Here is an 18,754-nt window from a genome sequence, read left to right as displayed (position 1 = left end):
ATTGGTTAGTCTCTAAGGTGCCACAAGTCCTCCTTTTCTTTTTGCGAATACAGACTAACACGGCTGCTACTCTGAAACCTGTTTAAAACTAAATGGATTGTGTTTTCAAAAGCACCTGTGGTGCAAAAGTCCCACACTATGTACTTCACTGTCTCAGTAAAATCTACTGTGTACATTCTGTCATAAATGGCTGTTACTGATTCTGGTATACACTGTACTACAACATGTTTCACAAACGTTTTAGAAGGAATTGTAGGATACTGTATTTGCGAAATAGTGTCTTAGATACAGGGTTGCCAACCCTCCAGGATTCTCCTGGAGTCTCCAGGCATTAAAAATTAATCTTTAATTAATAATTGTCATGTGATGAAAGCTCCAGGAATATGTCCAATCAAAATTGGCAACCCTACTTAGATAACTAAAGACTTTCACACTGCATGTGCAAATCTCCACTTTAGTACTGAACTGTGCAGCCTTTTTTTCATAAAACATTTGCACACAGATGACTATATATCTGGCTGTATGCGAGAATAGGATGAGGTTGAATTTAGTATATATTGTGGAACTTCTTGTAATACAAGGTTTTCATAACAATTAACTGTGAACTTGTTTTTGTTACCCTCATTCTTATATCCAGTGTTTGTATCTCTTATTTGCCTTTTCCTACATTTTACGTTCTTCAGAAAGGTACACATATATATGTTCTAAAACATACAATGATGATCAAATTGACAGACAGAATTACAAAATAAATATCATTGAGATTAAAAATTGGCTCAGTGGATGTAACATTTCCTTTACAACGGCTGTGAGATCTATGGATAAAAAAGAGCTATAGACATACTATGAATCACTGGTAAGGCCTAATCACATTTTCAGCAGGTCTGATTATTACAGTGCATAAACCAGTTTTAATTTGCACTAAAAGAGGTTCTCAGATGAAGTCTATCCCCATAAAGATCTTAATATGAAACTCTTTGTTTTAGATTAAGGTGTGTATATATACACTAATACTTCATTTCCTCTGTAAACCCTACGAACACAAATGGAAATTTTGATCACAGCGAAACAGGTGACTACACTAATACAATCTCAAAATACAGTAACAGTTTTACATAGCTACTAACAGCTAAATCTAATCCATCGCTATTTTTAGTGTGGCACAAAGGTAAGACCAGAGTATAATTTGCATTCTGCTTCCCTTCCCAACAGTAAAAGTTGCAAGAAAGTTCTCTTGTCGAGCACCGTCGACCTCTCTGATCCAGTTTTCTAGTTACTTATTTACATATTTACTGCAGAAAAATCTCTTTAAGTGCTAATATCATGTCTTAGTGAGAATAACTGGGTCATTGCTCTCTCCGATGGAGTTGTCCAGAACTTTCTCCCTGCCGCCGCCACCAGCTACGTCTCTAGCTTATGATCTGTGTCCTTACCATCCTTTGTAAATGTAAATCCTTTCTTAACAGTTGCAAATAATTTAGAAAACCAATTCAGGTTACTGCTAATGATTAGAAATTAAATTAGCTTGATTTGAGGTCATCTTGGGAAGGAAAGTCCAGTGTTGCCAACTGCTGGAAGTTTGATGTTTTTCTTAAGGCCCCAGCTCCTGGACTCATGTAATTAGAAGAGAATTTTAACTTTCATTTGAGAAAAAAAAGTTTCCTGCCGCCTTCACTGTTGAGAAAACATGAACTCTAAAGAGACAAAAACCATAAAGCAAATAAAAAGAAACCAACATTTACTATCGTTCGTAAATCTCATGATTTTTTGCACATTTAGAGTTAGTAATATGGAAAATCTATCAACTAAATAGCTCAGCAGATGACAGTACTTGGGCACCTCTCCCTACTGATATTAAAATTTGCTAGATACTTTACTGCTCACTGTTGTATTAGAAGCACATCACATGTTTTGGTCGATACTCCCCTTCCTGGATTTTTCCTGCTTAGGCAGCAGTGCACTGAGCTTTAACTTCCAGTAACTGCTGACCTTATCATTGGCAGGTGAGGTATATTCCCTCACAAGAGGGGTAGCGTAGATGCATTATCTTAACCATGCAAGGATGGAAGCGGGGAAAGGGAAGGCTGCGAAAACACCAACAAGAGCTACAAAAATACTGTGGAGGAGTTTCCATTGGATTGGGCAAGGGATCTACACCATACACTTTCCCTCCTCTAGGCAGTCAGCCAATTTCTGGCTTTGTTGGTTGAGGACTTAAGTAATCAATAGAACACCTTTGTCAAACAAGAATTTTATCCATATCAGTTGCATTTTGTGCAGCAGACTAGCTGCTTCTGAAATCCACAGAAACAAATCCATTCTTGTTTCGAAAAAGAAAAGTCTGTTTTCTGCCACATTCCTGGCTTTTAAAACAACTTTGAAAGCATTTGGCTTTAGCCCATGATTATTTCTTCCTGTGACGGGGATATATTCATTATTCATTGCAATAATTACTCTGTAATATTTCATACTGAAAGTTGTTAACACCACACAATCAGGAAATGCTTAGGAAGTGGCTGATTTAACTGTTCTATTTATATAAGTATGTGTACCCAATTCAAGTGAACAATCTTACAACCCTTACATTTTTTGTCTATCTTGTTCTGTCCGAGAGGTGTATTTTCACCACATTTGTACTGAACACTCAGTGGAAATTTGAATTGCCTTTCCTCCAAAGTCACAGTACATAGATACTTTGTAGAATAACACTTTTACCCAGCATTTTAGTTGTCATCTGCTATTTCCAAGGGGAGTATGCTTCAGGATTCTTCCAATGCTTTTATCACCCTGCTTCTCTGATCAAGTAAGTAATTTATTGCTGATTGCAGAACTCTTGAACTCAGCCTGGCAGCTGCATTGTAAAACCTCTCTGATCCAGTTTTCTAGTTACTTATTTACATATTTATTTGAAATAGTTTTCAGGACTGTTTGAAAACTTCTTGACATTGCAATATCCATGTTTCAAATCTTAAGGTGTGGTGTTTTTTCTCTCTTTTTATTACAGATAACAGACGAGTAACTTTGGAAAGGTCACGTTCTCGCCACAATGGAACTATCACAGCTATATGATTCCTCTGAAGCCAAAGAATTGGAGAATTGTTTTACTTACTTTAAAATGCAGACCTATTGAAAAAAGTTAAACATACAGACACCGGCAATGATCAGAAATGAAATTTAAATGAATTCTAGTGAAGAACAGACCAGAAGATAAATACACATTATGTACTTTTAAGAGCTAAAAAAAAAAAAATCCACTTACTGTACTTTAGTAACACAATTATCAGGATTTGTAAACAGTGTTAAACTATAAGGTTCTATGTTATCTTGTTATCTAATGTGTTACTTGCCATTTTTAAGGTGGCAACTATCTTGAAGGGAGTTGAGACTTCTAGGAAAATATTCTATAAGGAGCAGAATTAGAAAATAGAAACTTGCTGAAAAAATGCAGCAACGAACAAGATCAGGTCACAGAAGGGAGGCATGATTCCAATTTGGACATTAAAGGAAAAATTAACAAAAATTTGCATATTAATGAATTCAGATATGAGCTGATATTGCACACATCATAGGAGACCTATTTTGTAAGCATGAGAAAGCAGTGTATAGCCCCAATCAAGTTACTTACAATCTTATCTCAAGTTAAAGCTTGATGGATTTAGCTACTTTGGTTGCAGTTAAACTTACCATAAATCTAAGGTTTCCGTGGTTTGATGATATAAAACTACTTATTGCTAAAAACAAAACAAAAGCATAGGATTGTACCAAAGTTAAACCGTATCAATTGCATAATATGTTTTTAACTATATTTAAAAGAAGTATTTTCTAATTATGCACTTATAAAATGTATACTTTATGCAGATATTTTTAAGGAAAAATAATTATATTGTAATTATTCTAAAATGCCTTTGTTTAGCTTTTAGAGACAAACTACATTATGCAGCTGTTCAGGACTGCCTCTTTCTAAGTTTTCCCTTTGTTTCTCAGGTAAAATACCTTCCTTTACAGTTGGATCTTAGTGCTGGAGAGTAAGCAGATTAAAAATTGTGTTTTTTACCCTTCAGCACTAAGCAGCAGTGACCACAATCATTGTAGCAGCCTGACCTTCCAAGGAGGTGCCTCCCATTCTAATTTAAATACAAGCCCCTACACTTAAGCACCTCAGGTGAGCTTAGTAGCTGACACTGCTTACATTCTACCATTTAATGGGAAACTACAGTCCAACTACCCTTACATCCCAGCCTGAACCTGAACATGCTGGGGGTTGACTTTAACCTCTACCAAGGACTCAAGGGTTATTGTTTTTATGTCATCATGAATGGAAGTGAGCATGGAATGTGGACATTCCACATAACAGGAAATGGTATAAAAAAGTAGAGATATGCTCTGCAATTGATTCAGTTTTGCCACCACGTGGGTTATATTTTTATGGAAATTATTATTCCCTGAGGCTATTGGACACCTTTTTTCTATGTTATAAACAGTGTTTGAAAAGTAGGGTAGGCACTCTATTTTCTGTGCACCAGTTGTTAATCACAGGAAAAGTGGAGCAGTCATATTTGGAAGCAGTATAACTTTGCACTACTCTTTTGAACCAAAAGTCTTTATACAGTAGCTTCTTTATGCTTTGCTGGCTTAAAGACTTTCAAGATTACCTGACTGGTCTGGGCTAAATTCTTACAGTATTGAATTTCATTACAAGAAAAGGCATTGAGCTTCTAAATATGCAGGAATGAATAGGATCAGCCCTGCTGATATTTCACATAAGTCATAAAATAACCTAGTAAATTTTGCATCCATAGTAGGGAAAAGAAATATCGAGGGGTAGTTAAAGCCACTGGTTTATTTGATGGCATAAATTGCAGGCTTTTATTTTAGGTTCTCATTGAAGTCAAATGGGAAAATTCCCATAGAATTAAAATGGAGCAGGATTTTTACACATTATTACATTTCTCAACACAAACATGACGCAAACCTAGTGAAATGTATGCTGTAAAATAATACGACTGTATCTAGTTTCCTTTTGGTAACAAAGTAAAGAGTTGTGTGTGTATTTTAGAAAAAAATATAAAACATAATTGTCTCCACTGTTTCAGTAAGAGGCAGTAAGAATTACATTCCATTTTGCATAAGTAAACACTGGCTTTGTATTGATGAGTCTAAATTTTTTAAAATTTTAAAGTAGTAAATTCACAGTTGTAAAAAGGTGCTCAATGTAAAATAGTCAAAATGTAAAGAAATTAGGTCTTAATGGCTATATTTCTGATTTATACCATCGTGAAGCAATGTACTGAAGCTCAAAAGTAAGATAAACAATTTACTAGGGTTTAAAGGCAGAAATGTTGAAAATAATCATTAGAACACATGTGAACTTAACCTAATAACCCACAATGGATTCGTTATACTGTAGCACTAATTGTTACAAGTACAGAGTTCTTCATTTCCTGGCATTGTGTTTTTGAAAAAGCTCTGTAGTAGCAGACTGCAGATATTTAAAAACCAAATCCTAGCAAAAAGCAAATCCAAAAAAGTAACATGATCTGATATTTCTATTTTGCTACACAGTCCTTTTTTCATGTTTGAAACATTTCTATAATTTAACGGACATATCTGTTAGAAACAAAAGTGTGTTTCAAAGGAAAACTAGTTGAGAAGATTATTTATGAAGTCTAAAAATATTTTCTGAAATGAATGCTGGGTCACTTTGTCTTTTGATAGCTTTTCAGTCGATATGAAATTGCAGCTATTTTTAATGTTTTTATTATTGATAATTTTCATAGTTGTCACATTTATCTAGTGACCTAGAAGGTATGTTTAGCCCAGAAGTGCAGCACCTTTTTCAGAAATGGACTTGCCTTATTTTCTAATATTAAAAAATAAAAATAAAAAAATATTTCAGTTAAATTATATTTGCACTCAGAGTAATCCCAGAAAATAAATCACCAGAGCTTTTTGCACACATTAAAAACCATTTAGGGAATATGACATAAAGTTCCTACTAATTATATTTTATTATAAGTCCCTTAAGATGTTACATTACACCTATCACAGCACATTGGTTTGCATTCACATTTTAAAATTTAAAAGTAACAAAGGAAAAAAAACATTTTATGATGTTATTCTGTTTACATTTCTTAGAGGTTTTTTTAAAGAGGAAATTATTTGTGACTTTAAAATGAATGAAACTACATTTGTAAGTTGATATGGAAATTTAATATTAAAGTAAAATTTATATATGCACATATCTATTACTTAAAACTACTGACAGTATGGGTCAGACTCATAAAAGCACTAGGCATTATTGACGCAAGGTTTACGCTGTTAGCGCAGAAAAAAGTGCAACACACCATGTAATGTATCAAGTCTGTGATTCTGCAAATGTCCTTTCCCTGTGACATCAGTGACATTTGTTTTAAATGTTAACCACACCTTTGACTAGTGCTCAAGCCAAAACAAATATAATGGCTCCTAGGTCATTAAGAAGCATTCCCAAAAATACTGTTGCACAAGTTTGGTCTGGTTTTGGACATTAATGGCCCATATGGCAGCAATCTACATACATTTGCCTGTTCTTATTTAAAAATGCAAACTTTACCATACGTTCCGTTTTATCAGACACACACCTGATATGATATACACACACTGTATATGTTAATATGTACTATGTGTGAAATCCACTGAAACCACTGAGTTTTTCATGGTTTCCATCCAGACCACTGTTCAGCACAGGCTTACTTAAAACTCATCCCACAGTTGAAGAAGGATTGCAGAACTTGAAGAGAAGCTGCAAAATTTCAGGTTGATATCCAAAGGTTTGATTGGCTGCAAATTTCATAAGGAAGTTTTGTATAGCTCTACTTGTACAGCTGTCAGCCACAAAGGACCGAGCTTATACTGGATACTTCCCCAATAGAATTGCTAGTTTAAAAAACTGTGGTAGGTACAATAGGGTCAAAAGTTGTCCTTACCCTAAATTGCTAAATGCAGATCTGTGTAATTTTTAAGGGCCACAGTCCGGCAGAACTTGCACATGTTGTGCCGTTCACTCTATTCTTGAGAAAGGAATACCATACTTGACACTGCATCTTGCACATTAAACAAGGACTTGCTTGAATTGAGCTTAGCTCTCTCCATGTTTAAACCTCTGAAAGTTCAGGCATTCTACCACCTGTTAGTAAATCGGATCACTGTTGAAGAAAGGAAGCAGTCGAGATATAATCCCACCTTTTGTGTGCCATATTGCTTTTGTGCATCTTACATACTCAAATGAGTATTCCTGAGCCACATCTCTTCTACTACACACACATTCCTTCTACTGTGAGATGAAAAAACAAATTTCTCCAAAATGCTTTGTGTTTGTATACTCAAAAACTTGTATTCTTCTGTGCACAGAAAGCGGTGTTATGCATGCTTGCTGGTAAATTCTACTGAGAGAGTGAGTCTCTCTGAGTGCAACTCAATCCTCACTGAAGTCAATGGAAAGACTTCATTGGAGTGAGATCAGGCCCTCAATACACATAACTTCCATTAGCACCTTTTTATACATAGGGCACAAAATACGAACATATTCTTTTACAATTTACCTTAATTCCACACACTTACCATGTACCACTCTGTGTGATTTCTGTTTGAAGTCAGACATGTAGGGTAATGTGTCTCCAGATGCCAAAACAATACAAATGAGAAATAAACCAAAACTCATGCACTTGTATTTTTTAAGTGAATAATGACCAACTATGTGTGTGTATATTATCTTTAAAATATTTTTGGTGAAATCAGAGCCTGGTTTTTAATGAATACATTCTGAACACTGTAGCAAACTTATATGTTTAAGATGATTTTGTTAAATTCTCTAGTGTTTACCTGTTTAATCCAATTGACCAATGTCAAGCTGAAGCATATCTATATTACGTGACATAACGGGGTATGAAAGTTATTTCCTATTTAACGGGTTTTTTTTACTCTGAGGTGTCAATTATGTTTGTTTGAATTATGGGGAATGATGTCTTCTTTTATGGATGACTTTAAAAATACAGCTGAAAAAGATTGTATACTGTTTATTGGTGATGCCATTTTAGTTAAAAAGTAACAATAAAACGCAATCATTGAACACATTACAATGGGTCCATATTAAACAGATTAAATATCTTGAGTCAACCAGAGACATTTCATGATACAGATATTATAAATCAGCTAGCCAGCCATTGCTGGTATTTTCCAAGTCGTTTACTTCACTCTGTCACAAAATGGCCATATTGGAATAGAAGCTTGACAGGATTTTTACATTAAAAATAGTCTATTGTGCATTATGCAACTTAATTATACTGTCATAGTGGACTGAAATGACTTAATAGAATAAAGAGAGGAGATTGCCCTGAATTTCTCAAGTATCTCTCTGCAGCTTCTAAATATGCAGGAATGAATAGGATCAGCCCTGCTGATATTTCACATAAGTCATAAAATAACCTAGTAAATTTTGCATCCATAGTAGGGAAAAGAAATACTGAGGGGTAGTTAAAGCCAGTGGTGAGCTGGAGCCGGTTTGCACCGGTTTGCTAGAACCGGTTGTTAAATTTAGAAGCTCTTTTAGAACCGGTTGTTCCGCGAGGGACAACCGGTTCTAAAAGGGCTTCTAAATTTAACTGGCCACAAGTGGCGCCTTAGGCCTTGGAACACCCAAGGGGGGTTCAGAGCACCCACCGGCAGCTCCCTGCCCCACCCCCGGCCCCAGCTCACCTCCGCCTCCTCCCCTGAATGCGCCACCCTGCCCTGCTTCTCCGCCCTCCCCTTTCCCCCAGGCTTCCCGCAAATCAGCTGTTTATACGGGAAGCCGGGGCAGGCGGAGAAGCAAGCGGTGGCTTCCCCCTCAGGCCCAGGGAGGCGGAGGTGAGCTGGGGGGGGGGTGCAAGGAGGGCTGCCCACGCCACAGCAGGTAACCCAGGGTGGGGGGACGCACGCAGGGGAACCGTTCCTCACCCCAGCTCACCTCCGCCACCCTCGGCCTGAGCGGGAAGCTGCCGTCTGCTTCTCAGCCCTCCCCGGCTTCCCGCCAAACAGCTGATTCGCGGGAAGCCAGGAGGGGCGCGGAGAAGCAGAGCGGGGCGGTGTGTTCAGGGGAGGAGGTGGAGGCGAGCTGGGGACGGGTGTGGGACGGGAGCTCCTGGTGGGTGCTCTGCACTTACCAATTTTCCCCGTGGGTGCACCAGCCCCAGAGCACCCAGGGAGTCGGCACCTAAGGCACCACTTTTGATGTGATCAGTGGGGGATCGGCCACTCCCCCTGCTCCCCCCCAGCTATGCTCCCCCGCTCCTAGGAGTCAGAGGGACATGCCGGATGCTTCCTGGGAGCTGCCCCAGGTAAGCACTGCCGGGACTCCCCACCTCGCCCCCCGGCAGATGCCTCTGTCTCTTAGGGGTGGAGTGGGCACCCACTACGGTGGCCCACAAGACCCTCCTGCCCGGTTCTGGGGGCAGTCAGGTGACAGGAGAGGGGAGTGGATGGGGCAGGGGTCCGGGGGGGGGGTCAAGGAACGCGGGGGGGTTGGATGGGGCAGGAGTCCCGGGGGGCGGGGGTGGGCAATGACCCCCCTCGGGGGGTGAGGAGGGAACCCGTTGTTAAGATTTTGGCAGCTCATCACTGGTTAAAGCCACTGGTTTATTTGATGGCATAAATTGCCGGCTTTTATTTTATTATAGTGCAATTGTAATTATTGTAAAAGAGAAAAAACTACCCAAGTTTACTCGGTTAGAGATTTAACACACTAAATGAAAACAACTCAATGCCTGTTGTAAGTCTAAAGTCTAGGGTTTTTTCAGTTTTGCACTATTGGTTCTTCGCTTCCTAGCACAAGACAAGTCCGAATTGCAGTCACTCGCAGATATTTTGGCCTTTGTCTCAGAATGAGGCTGCGCCTATCTGTGTCTCAGACTGCCAGCACCACACTGTCTTCCTCAACTCCAGTTACTTTCCACTGTACTCAGTTAAGAAGCGCACTGTGAGAACTGTAGTGTCACAACCAGTTTTGTTTTTTTACCTCCACCTCCAGATATTAGCTTACATGTGCATATCCTTTGTGTAGCCTTTAATTTGCCCTCTTCCCCAAAACTGCTCCTCACAGTACCCTTTGCACAATTTAACTATGGAGTCACTATGTTGGCTCTGTAATTTAATTTAAAATTTGCTCAGTTCACTGGCCTCAAAAGTACTTGATAAAGCAAAGCAGACGTTATCTGGAGAAGATTATAATAAACAATACCAGACAAAACATTTCAGAAATTCTTTAACTGTTGTAATATTGAAATGGGAAGAGAATTGCTACTTTGGACTGATATAAAACAGAGGGTAATCTGGTACTACACGCTAACCATATACTGCCCTTAGTGTAGTATATACTGTATTGCAAAAAAAAAAAAAAGAACGAAACTGATCAGTCAACCAATTAGCTGGATTGTGCAATGAATGGAAAAACCACCCAGATAAAACAATTCCAACATAATTTTACATATACAGTATAGTTTCTGCTGCACAGAAGATGGCACCATATGATACAGTATGTAATATTCCCATAATCAATGATGGGCAGAAACAATTTCCATGCATGTGCACTAAATCAGTGTTTAGATCAATACATAGCATTAAGCCAGATGCTTACTGCAGTTCAAACATAATTTATATGCATAGTTCAGAGTAATAAGGAATCTTAAGTATATTCCTAATAGCTTAAAGAAATTAATATGCGCCATAGTTCTCATCATGTGGTGCAGTTTCGAGGAACGTGGAAAATCCTTTAACATGCTGAAAGATCCAGAGTTTAGTGGGTTTGTATTATGGCTGTGTTTAAAATAAATGGGCAAACTTAGTCCTGCTCTAAGTTGTTTGACTTCAAAACAGTTACACAAGGGAAGAATTTGGCTCAGCATATTACAAAAGAGGAGATAGTTATACTACAAATTAAACTGAACAGATATGCCTACAACCACAGAAAGAAACACAATCCTATTTCCATGTAACTCAGGGACACTGTTGGTGGGGTCTAAAGTAAGCTGTGTTCCACCCTCTGCACCCAGAAGATGACCAGAACAACATGGGACTAAGTGCAATAGGCAGAATTTCCCAGGAGGACTGATGAAGTGGGGAGAAATAATTGTAAATAAGATAAAATGAAAGTTTTAAATTGAAGAAATACAATTATTCTGTACTAGGGCTTGATTCTGCACCCATTGAAGTGAATGGCAAAGCTGCCTTTGATCTAAATGGTGCACGATCAGTTCCCCAAAGAGTAGCAGAATTCTTAGCTAAATGAACAGACCCAATCCAGATCTCATGGAAGTCAATGAGAATTTAACCACTGACTTCAGTGGGAGTGGGCGGAAAGATGGAAAAGAACTGTGAACCTGGAAATAAACCTTGTATTATGTGTAAAGGAACATTCCTAAAACTAATTCAAACCTACAGGGAGGTACATCTGCCAACAACATATTGGTGATAAACTTAAGCAATAGTCCTTGGAATCTGAATTTATTAATTTAATGCTGTCCATATACCTGTGAGGACTGTGTTTGGGATTTTGAAAATCGCTGATGAGGTAGAATAGCCAGGACAAAATCCTGCCTGCAGCAATGCTTCAAAATTCTATTATGCCAGAGAAAATGAAATTTAAATCCAGACATTTGCATGTAAAGATTTTTTATAAATTACCTGAAACTGAAATAAGTCTATAGATTTAGGATGTTTCTCTTTGCAGTGGACAATTGTTCGCGAAAGACTGAATGAATCTCAGCTGGGTTTGAAAGTAGTGAAAATAGCAAAATAATTTGCATTACATAACTCAGATGCTTTGTACATAATTCTGTGATCAGGGGTCCATTAGCAATAGAAAGACAGGCATAGTGCCCTTCCTCTGAAGAACAGAAAGCACTTTACAACCATTAATGACATTAGTCTAACAGCCCCATATGAGTTAGGATAATTAATCCTTTTTTTGCAAATGGGGAAACTGAGGCAAAACGTTTAAATTACTTGCCTGAGGTCACAAGCCAAGTTAGTGCCTGAACTAGGAATAGACCCTGTAGATCACCAGTTCCAGTCATGTGCTGTAACTATGTGTATGTATATTCTACCATCAGAATTTGCCTCTTGCTGCACAGCTTCAGTCCAAAATCTTAGCTTGCTTTCTTTTTTTAAAAAAATTGGTTGTAGCTCTTATGGTTGCAGAGAGAACATAAATTTGAACTGAGGGTAAACTGATGCAGTGAGTCTGAGTCTGCAGAGCCTGAAACAGTAGCTCAGAGGGATGAAGTGCCCCATGCATCTCAGTCAGGGCCCTCTGATTCCCCAGCCACAGAGTTTGGCCTTTATTTTTTCAGGAAGCCATGGGAATTTACTTTTCTCCCACCCCCTGTCTCCCTGCCCAACTGGGAACCTGCCTACAGCTGCCACTTGTTCTCTGACTTTCCCTTCAAGAGGGTATCGGTCAGATTATAACACATGCCAGGCAGCCGCAGGTCCCAGAAGTATAGGCTGATGAGTAGGGCTGCATGGACATACAGTGTAGCAGCAGAGGTCCAGGGATATTAGCGGCTGTGGCCACTTACAAGCTCTCCCTTTTTTTCCACACACTGGAGGAAGGTGGTTCTGAACTGGGCCACCTGAACAACACTATGGGAATCAAGGTCTGGGGGCTGGAACTAGGCAGCCTGAAGAGCATAACAAATAAATAAATATATATATATAGAAAATAATCAATGATGAATTGTCTGTGATTTGCATGCAGGAACCATAGTTGGGTTGGTGTGGGGCGAGGAAATTTAATTGTGCCAGAATGGATTAATGTTGCTGTACAATATAAGGATCATTGCTGAAGAATCTGGTCCCAGTGCGCTGTGATGTATACACAGATCTCCCTGTAACATGTCCTCCTTCACTCAACCCAGTGTTACTGTACAATTAGGGTTTCTCAACTATTGTAGTTGAACGTCTGCATTGCTGATTGGATCTTCTGCCTCACGAGGACAGACCTGACGGCAAAATGCTTGCTTCAATAATTGGATCTTTAAAAAAATTAAAAGAACATAACTCAAACTGAAAGTCATTTCAAATTGTATCTGATTGCTTTCTAAGAAGAGATGGCATCACCATTATCACAGAAATTGCTCAATCCCAGCAGGTTTCACTTTCCAGATCCATGCTTTGTATGTGTGTGTGTGCAGAATGCTGCTATGATTAACTGAGTTATATTACTAATTGACAGCAGTGTCCTGGGGTGAGTATAACATACCAAAATTAACTATTAATCTAACATATTAAAACTGCCTATCAGCTTGAAAATTGCAACCTCAATAATTACCAGCTTGTTTCCATGTTCAAAGAGGTTGGCAAAGAGACTGTTCTTTGGACTGGTTGGTTGTAGCAGTCCAAGGTCTTTTTGTTCTCACTCTCATGAGTAACATATTGGCAGAGTTCCATAGTTAGGCAGTCTGCAAAACTATTTCAAGTCTTCCAAAACTGTCAATTTGAGCACAATTCCAAACGCTCAAATAAAATGGAGAGTGAAACACTGGAAACAGAAATATATTCAGGCGAAATATATAAAAAAATGCTGTATTGCTGTGATTTCCATGTGCTATTTGAAATAAAAATACATTGGAGGATCCCATTACTGTATTAATTCACTTTTTAGATGTGTAAATTCCGCAGAGACACAATCACAGCCTTAATTATATGCAAGGGTCTTTGTTGCACATATGATACTCTGTGCAATCATAATGCTTTGTATATTGATTGACTCAGATCCTTATTCCTTCTAAGCAGCAGCAAATCTTAAAGGCCTGGAGCAGCTGCTGAAATGTGATTCCTATATGATGGAATGACGCTTATTCAGCAATCTTGTAATGATTAAGGTAATAAGGGTAATTTATAGCCTCTTATGTCTTAGCAATACCTCAGGCCAAAACACAGAACTGATGTTAAGGGAAACAATAGCCTGCTAAAAGACTTGTGGACACTAAACCACACCAATTCTGTTAGGTACTGACAAGCAAGGAAATCCTGTAGATGATATATAATTTATAGGAAAGCTTTAATTAGTTTATAGCTGGGGCTTAAATGTCTGGTTAATATTCCAAGCCAGACATCTAAAAGGCTCTTGATTTTAGAATTATTGGAGCAATTATCTAATAAAAGATCTATACTTATTGCAATTGTTCACTTGGATGCTGCTGTGTAGCCGGTAAATATTCAAATTTTCAAGATTACAACCCAACTTTAATGTTTTTAAACTAAATATCTCCTAAGTGCCTGATTCAAAGCTCACTGAAGTCAACAGGAGCAATGCCATGGACTTTAATGGTCTTTGGATAATGCCACAACAGCATATTATATGACCTTTGTTCCAGCTCTCACTTGTAGTATAAATCAAGTTCTTCAACAGCAACAAAACCTAACTAGTGCCCAACTTTATTAGACAACTTACTGCCCTAAAGTATCCTGCCCTAAAAGACTGCCCTAAAGTATCCTGATGAGCAGTTCTGTTCCAGCTTTATTAGAAAGTCACCTCTGGTAAGCAACTGGTTTTTATTGGTCTTATGAGTAGTTGTTTTCAACAGGTTACTCTGCATTTATGTGGTCATGTTTGTGGATATAAGAGACTTGTGTAGCAGCTAAAGGGCTAAAGGAATAACTTATGGGGCTGGCAATCAGGAATTCTTATGTCCTGATGCCAGTTCCACCCACTGTAGTGCCTTGATCAAGTTATTTAACCTCTGACTCTGTCTGAACTAGTTGTTTCCCCCTAAAGTAGCCTATCATTGCTACTCCTGGGGCAGTGCCATCATTGTTTTAGCCACAAAGGTGTCTAAATCCACAGAGTTTTAGAATCATAGAATCATAGAATATCAGGGTTGGAAGGGACCTCAGGAGGTCATCTAGTCCAACCCCCTGCTCAAAGCAGGACCAATCCCCAATCAAATCATCCCAGCCAAGGCTTTGTCAAACCTGACCTTAAAAACTTCCAAGAAAGGAGATTCTACCACCTCCCTAGGTAACGCATTCCAGTGTTTCACCACCCTCCTAGTGAAAAAGTTTTTCCTAATATCCAACCTAAACCTCCCCCACTGCAACTTGAGACCATTACTCCTTGTCCTGTCCTCTTCTACCACTGAGAATAGTCTAGAACCATCCTCTCTGGAACCACCTCTCAGGTAGTTGAAAGCAGCTATCAAATCCCCCCTCATTCTTCTCTTCTGCAGACTAAACAATCCCAGTTCCCTCAGCCTCTCCTCATAAGTCATGTGTTCCAGACCCCTAATCATTTTTGTTGCCCTTCGCTGGACTCTCTCCAATTTATCCACATCCTTCTTGTAGTGTGGGGCCCAAAACTGGACACAGTACTCCAGATGAGGCCTCACCAATGTCGAATAGAGGGGAACGATCACGTCCCTCGATCTGCTCGCTATGCCCCTACTTATACATCCCAAAATGCCATTGGCCTTCTTGGCAACAAGGGCACACTGCTGACTCATATCCAGCTTCTCGTCCACTGTAACCCCTAGGTCCTTTTCCGCAGAACTGCTGCCTAGCCATTCAGTCCCTAGTCTGTAGCTGTGCATTGCGTTCTTCCGTCCTAAGTGCAGGACCCTGCACTTATCCTTATTGAACCTCATCAGGTTTCTTTTGGCCCAATCCTCCAATTTGTCTAGGTCCCTCTGTATCCTATCTCTGCCCTCCAGCATATCTACCACTCCTCCCAGTTTAGTATCATCTGCAAATTTGCTAAGAGTGCAATCCACACCATCCTCCAGATCATTTATGAAGATATTGAACAAAACCGGCCCCAGGACAGACCCTTGGGGCACTCCACTTGATACCGGCTGACAACTAGACATGGAGCCATTGATCACTACCCGTTGAGCCCGACAATCTAGCCAACTTTCTACCCACCTTATAGTGCATTCATCCAGCCCATACTTCTTTAACTTGCTGACAAGAATACTGTGGGAGACCGTGTCAAAAGCTTTGCTAAAGTCAAGAAACAATACATCCACTGCTTTCCCTTCATCCACAGAATCAGTAATCTCATCATAGAAGGCGATTAGATTAGTCAGGCATGACCTTCCCTTGGTGAATCCATGTTGACTGTTCCTGATCACTTTCCTCTCGTGTAAGTGCTTCAGGATTGATTCCTTGAGGACCTGCTCCATGATTTTTCCGGGGACTGAGGTGAGGCTGACCGGCCTGTAGTTCCCAGGATCCTCCTTCTTCCCTTTTTTAAAGATTGGCACTACGTTAGCCTTTTTCCAGTCATCTGGGACTTCCCCCGTTCGCCATGAGTTTTCAAAGATAATGGCCAATGGCTCTGCAATCACATCCCCCAATTCCTTTAGCACTCTCGGATGCAACTCGTCCGGCCCCATGGACTTGTGCACGTCCAGCTTTTCTAAATAGTCCCTAACCACCTCTTTCTCCACAGAGGGCTGGCCATCTACTCCCCATGTTGCGATGCCCAGCGCAGCAGTCTGGGAGCTGTCCTTGTTAGTGAAGACAGAGGCAAAAAAAGCATTGAGCACATTAGCTTTTTCCACATCCTCTGTCACTAGGTTGCCTCCCTCATTCAGTAAGGGGCCCACACTTTCCTTGGCTTTCTTCTTGTTGCCAACATACCTGAAGAAACCCTTCTTGTTACTCTTGACGTCTCTTGCTAGCTGCAGCTCCAGGTGCAATTTGGCCCTCCTGATTTCATTCCTACATGCCCGAGCAATATTTTTATACTCTTCCCTGGTCATATGTCCAACCTTCCACTTCTTGTAAGCTTCTTTTTTATGTTTAAGATCCGCTAGGATTTCACCATTAAGCCAAGCTGGTCGCCTGCCATATTTACTATTCTTTCGACTCATCGAGATGGTTTGTCCCTGTAACCTCAACAGGGATTCCTTGAAATACAGTCAGCTCTCCTGGACTCCTTTCCCCTTCATGTTAGTCCCCCATTTTCTCTACACCAGTGCTCCCACCAGTGCAGTTGCAACAGTGGAAAATCTTAGGAGAGAAAAGCTAGAATAAATAAGGCTACTGTGCCATTCTGTGCACTTTCCATCGTATTTCACAGGAGTGTGATGAAATTTCATTAGCAGGGCTGGTTCAGTTTTTTCACTGAAAATTATTTTTGACCAAAAGAGGTTTTTAAAAAAAACAAACAAAAAATGTTGTCAAATTTTTGTTTCTATTTTTTTAAAAATATGTTTTTAAACACCAGGAAACAAAACCAAAATTACTATTTGTTTAATTTTAAATCAAAATTTTTGTTTTGGGTCAGCTTGAGAAAACAAACAAAAAAGGTCAGGTTTTGCTTTTTCATCAAATTCCCTGACACCCTCCACCCCCTTCCGCTAACAAAAAAAACCCCCCAGAACATTGTGGGGAGGGGAAAGATTTTTTAAAAATTTTCCTGCAGAAAAAATCTCTTTTTTTTTTTTCCTAGTCCTATAAATTACATTGTGTTTGGACCGTCTGTGAAGATTAAAAGTTTTATATAAATGCTAATTCTTACTAGATTTTCAGTCTTGGAGCATTTCTTTATTTTTATTTTTTAAAACATTTGAATTATAGAATGCCATTTTTATCACTGTCAGAGGTTTTTTCTGTAAAAGCCTAGAATTTAAGTGGTTTTATTAAATGAAATATTAAACCACATTAGTGATTAATCTGTCCAGATAAATCTGTATATCCCTGCTCTGGGATTTTTTTTCTAAACTCAAATGTTGTCAGTTTAGTAATATTTGATCCATACTCTACCACAGAACTCACCCAGTCCTTAAAGGGAAAAGAATTCAATGATCTAATACATCTTATCAAATTTCCTTTTTTTGTACTATGAGCTAAAGTACAAACACATGGGATGACGGAAGTTTAATCATACACAGTTTGCTCAGTACAGTCACTTTGCAAAAAATAATGCTGATCTTATTCTTGATAACATATGGCCCCATTATGTAGTACTCAGCTATTAACTGTACTTTGTAAGTGCTGCCTTACAGAATACTTACCCACCTGGGTATTCTCTAAACAATTTGGAATGCAGAAGCTATTCCAACAGCATCTTTCTTGCGGTTCATATGTGTATAAGAACCCTGATTATCTTTCTTATCAATACCAAGTACCAAGAAATTGAATAGTCACTGACAATACTTTAGGTCTGATTTAGGTTTGCTCAAAAATCAATTAAAAATTTGCATACCTAATAATAATAGAAATAATAGTGTGTTTTCTTCTTAAAATGTCAATAAAAATGTTTTTGTTCAGATGTACATATTCCCCTGCAGAATCAACAACCCAAATATTGCAATTGTATGGGTCTTTTAAGGCAATTCAATGTTTGGTTAAAGTTCCATACAGTATTTAAACCATTTTTCCTACAAAAAGCATTGATTTATCACTTTCAAAGGCATCAGTAGCTGATGGGCCTTTCTATGGATCACAGAAGGCATCGGTATACAGAAATGGGCAGGAACAATGCTCTCTGCTAATGGGTTTGGGAAAGTTGGAGGGACTTTGAAGGCAATATGGAGAAGTATAGTGCTGCTATTTAGACCACATCTGTGTATAGCAGTACTGTTCAGAATCACTTCCAGCTACAGCACAGATTGGAGGGCCAGGTCCATCACACCACAATGGAGGTCATTTGGAAGTGCAGGTAATATCCATAGCTGGCTGGGTGACAAGGAAGGAAAAAGGAGGCTATTGAAGAAAAATGAAGAGTGGAGGGGCA

General features: G+C 39.1%; 1 protein-coding gene and 1 long non-coding RNA gene across 4 annotated transcripts in view; one reads left to right on the top strand and one right to left on the bottom strand.

Moving 5' to 3' along the window:
- The window catches only part of DIAPH2 (diaphanous related formin 2), an 807,400-nt gene extending 799,043 nt beyond the window's left edge, over nt 1-8,357 (top strand). For all 3 annotated transcript variants that reach the window (XM_074964437.1, XM_074964436.1, XM_074964435.1), the window contains one exon: nt 3,005-8,357. In XM_074964437.1, the coding sequence (XP_074820538.1) occupies nt 3,005-3,069 (65 nt within the window). In that variant the 3' untranslated portion in view covers nt 3,070-8,357. The remainder of the gene's footprint in view (nt 1-3,004) is intronic.
- The window catches only part of LOC141994230 (uncharacterized), a 355,183-nt gene that overhangs the window by 189,918 nt on the left and 146,511 nt on the right, over nt 1-18,754 (bottom strand). The window lies entirely within an intron of this gene.

This window comes from Natator depressus, chromosome 9 (genome assembly GCF_965152275.1).
Source record: "Natator depressus isolate rNatDep1 chromosome 9, rNatDep2.hap1, whole genome shotgun sequence".
In the NCBI taxonomy this organism is placed as follows: domain Eukaryota; kingdom Metazoa; phylum Chordata; order Testudines; family Cheloniidae; genus Natator; species Natator depressus.
Note: the sequence above shows the minus strand (reverse complement) of the source record. Positions and strands in the feature narration are given on the sequence as shown.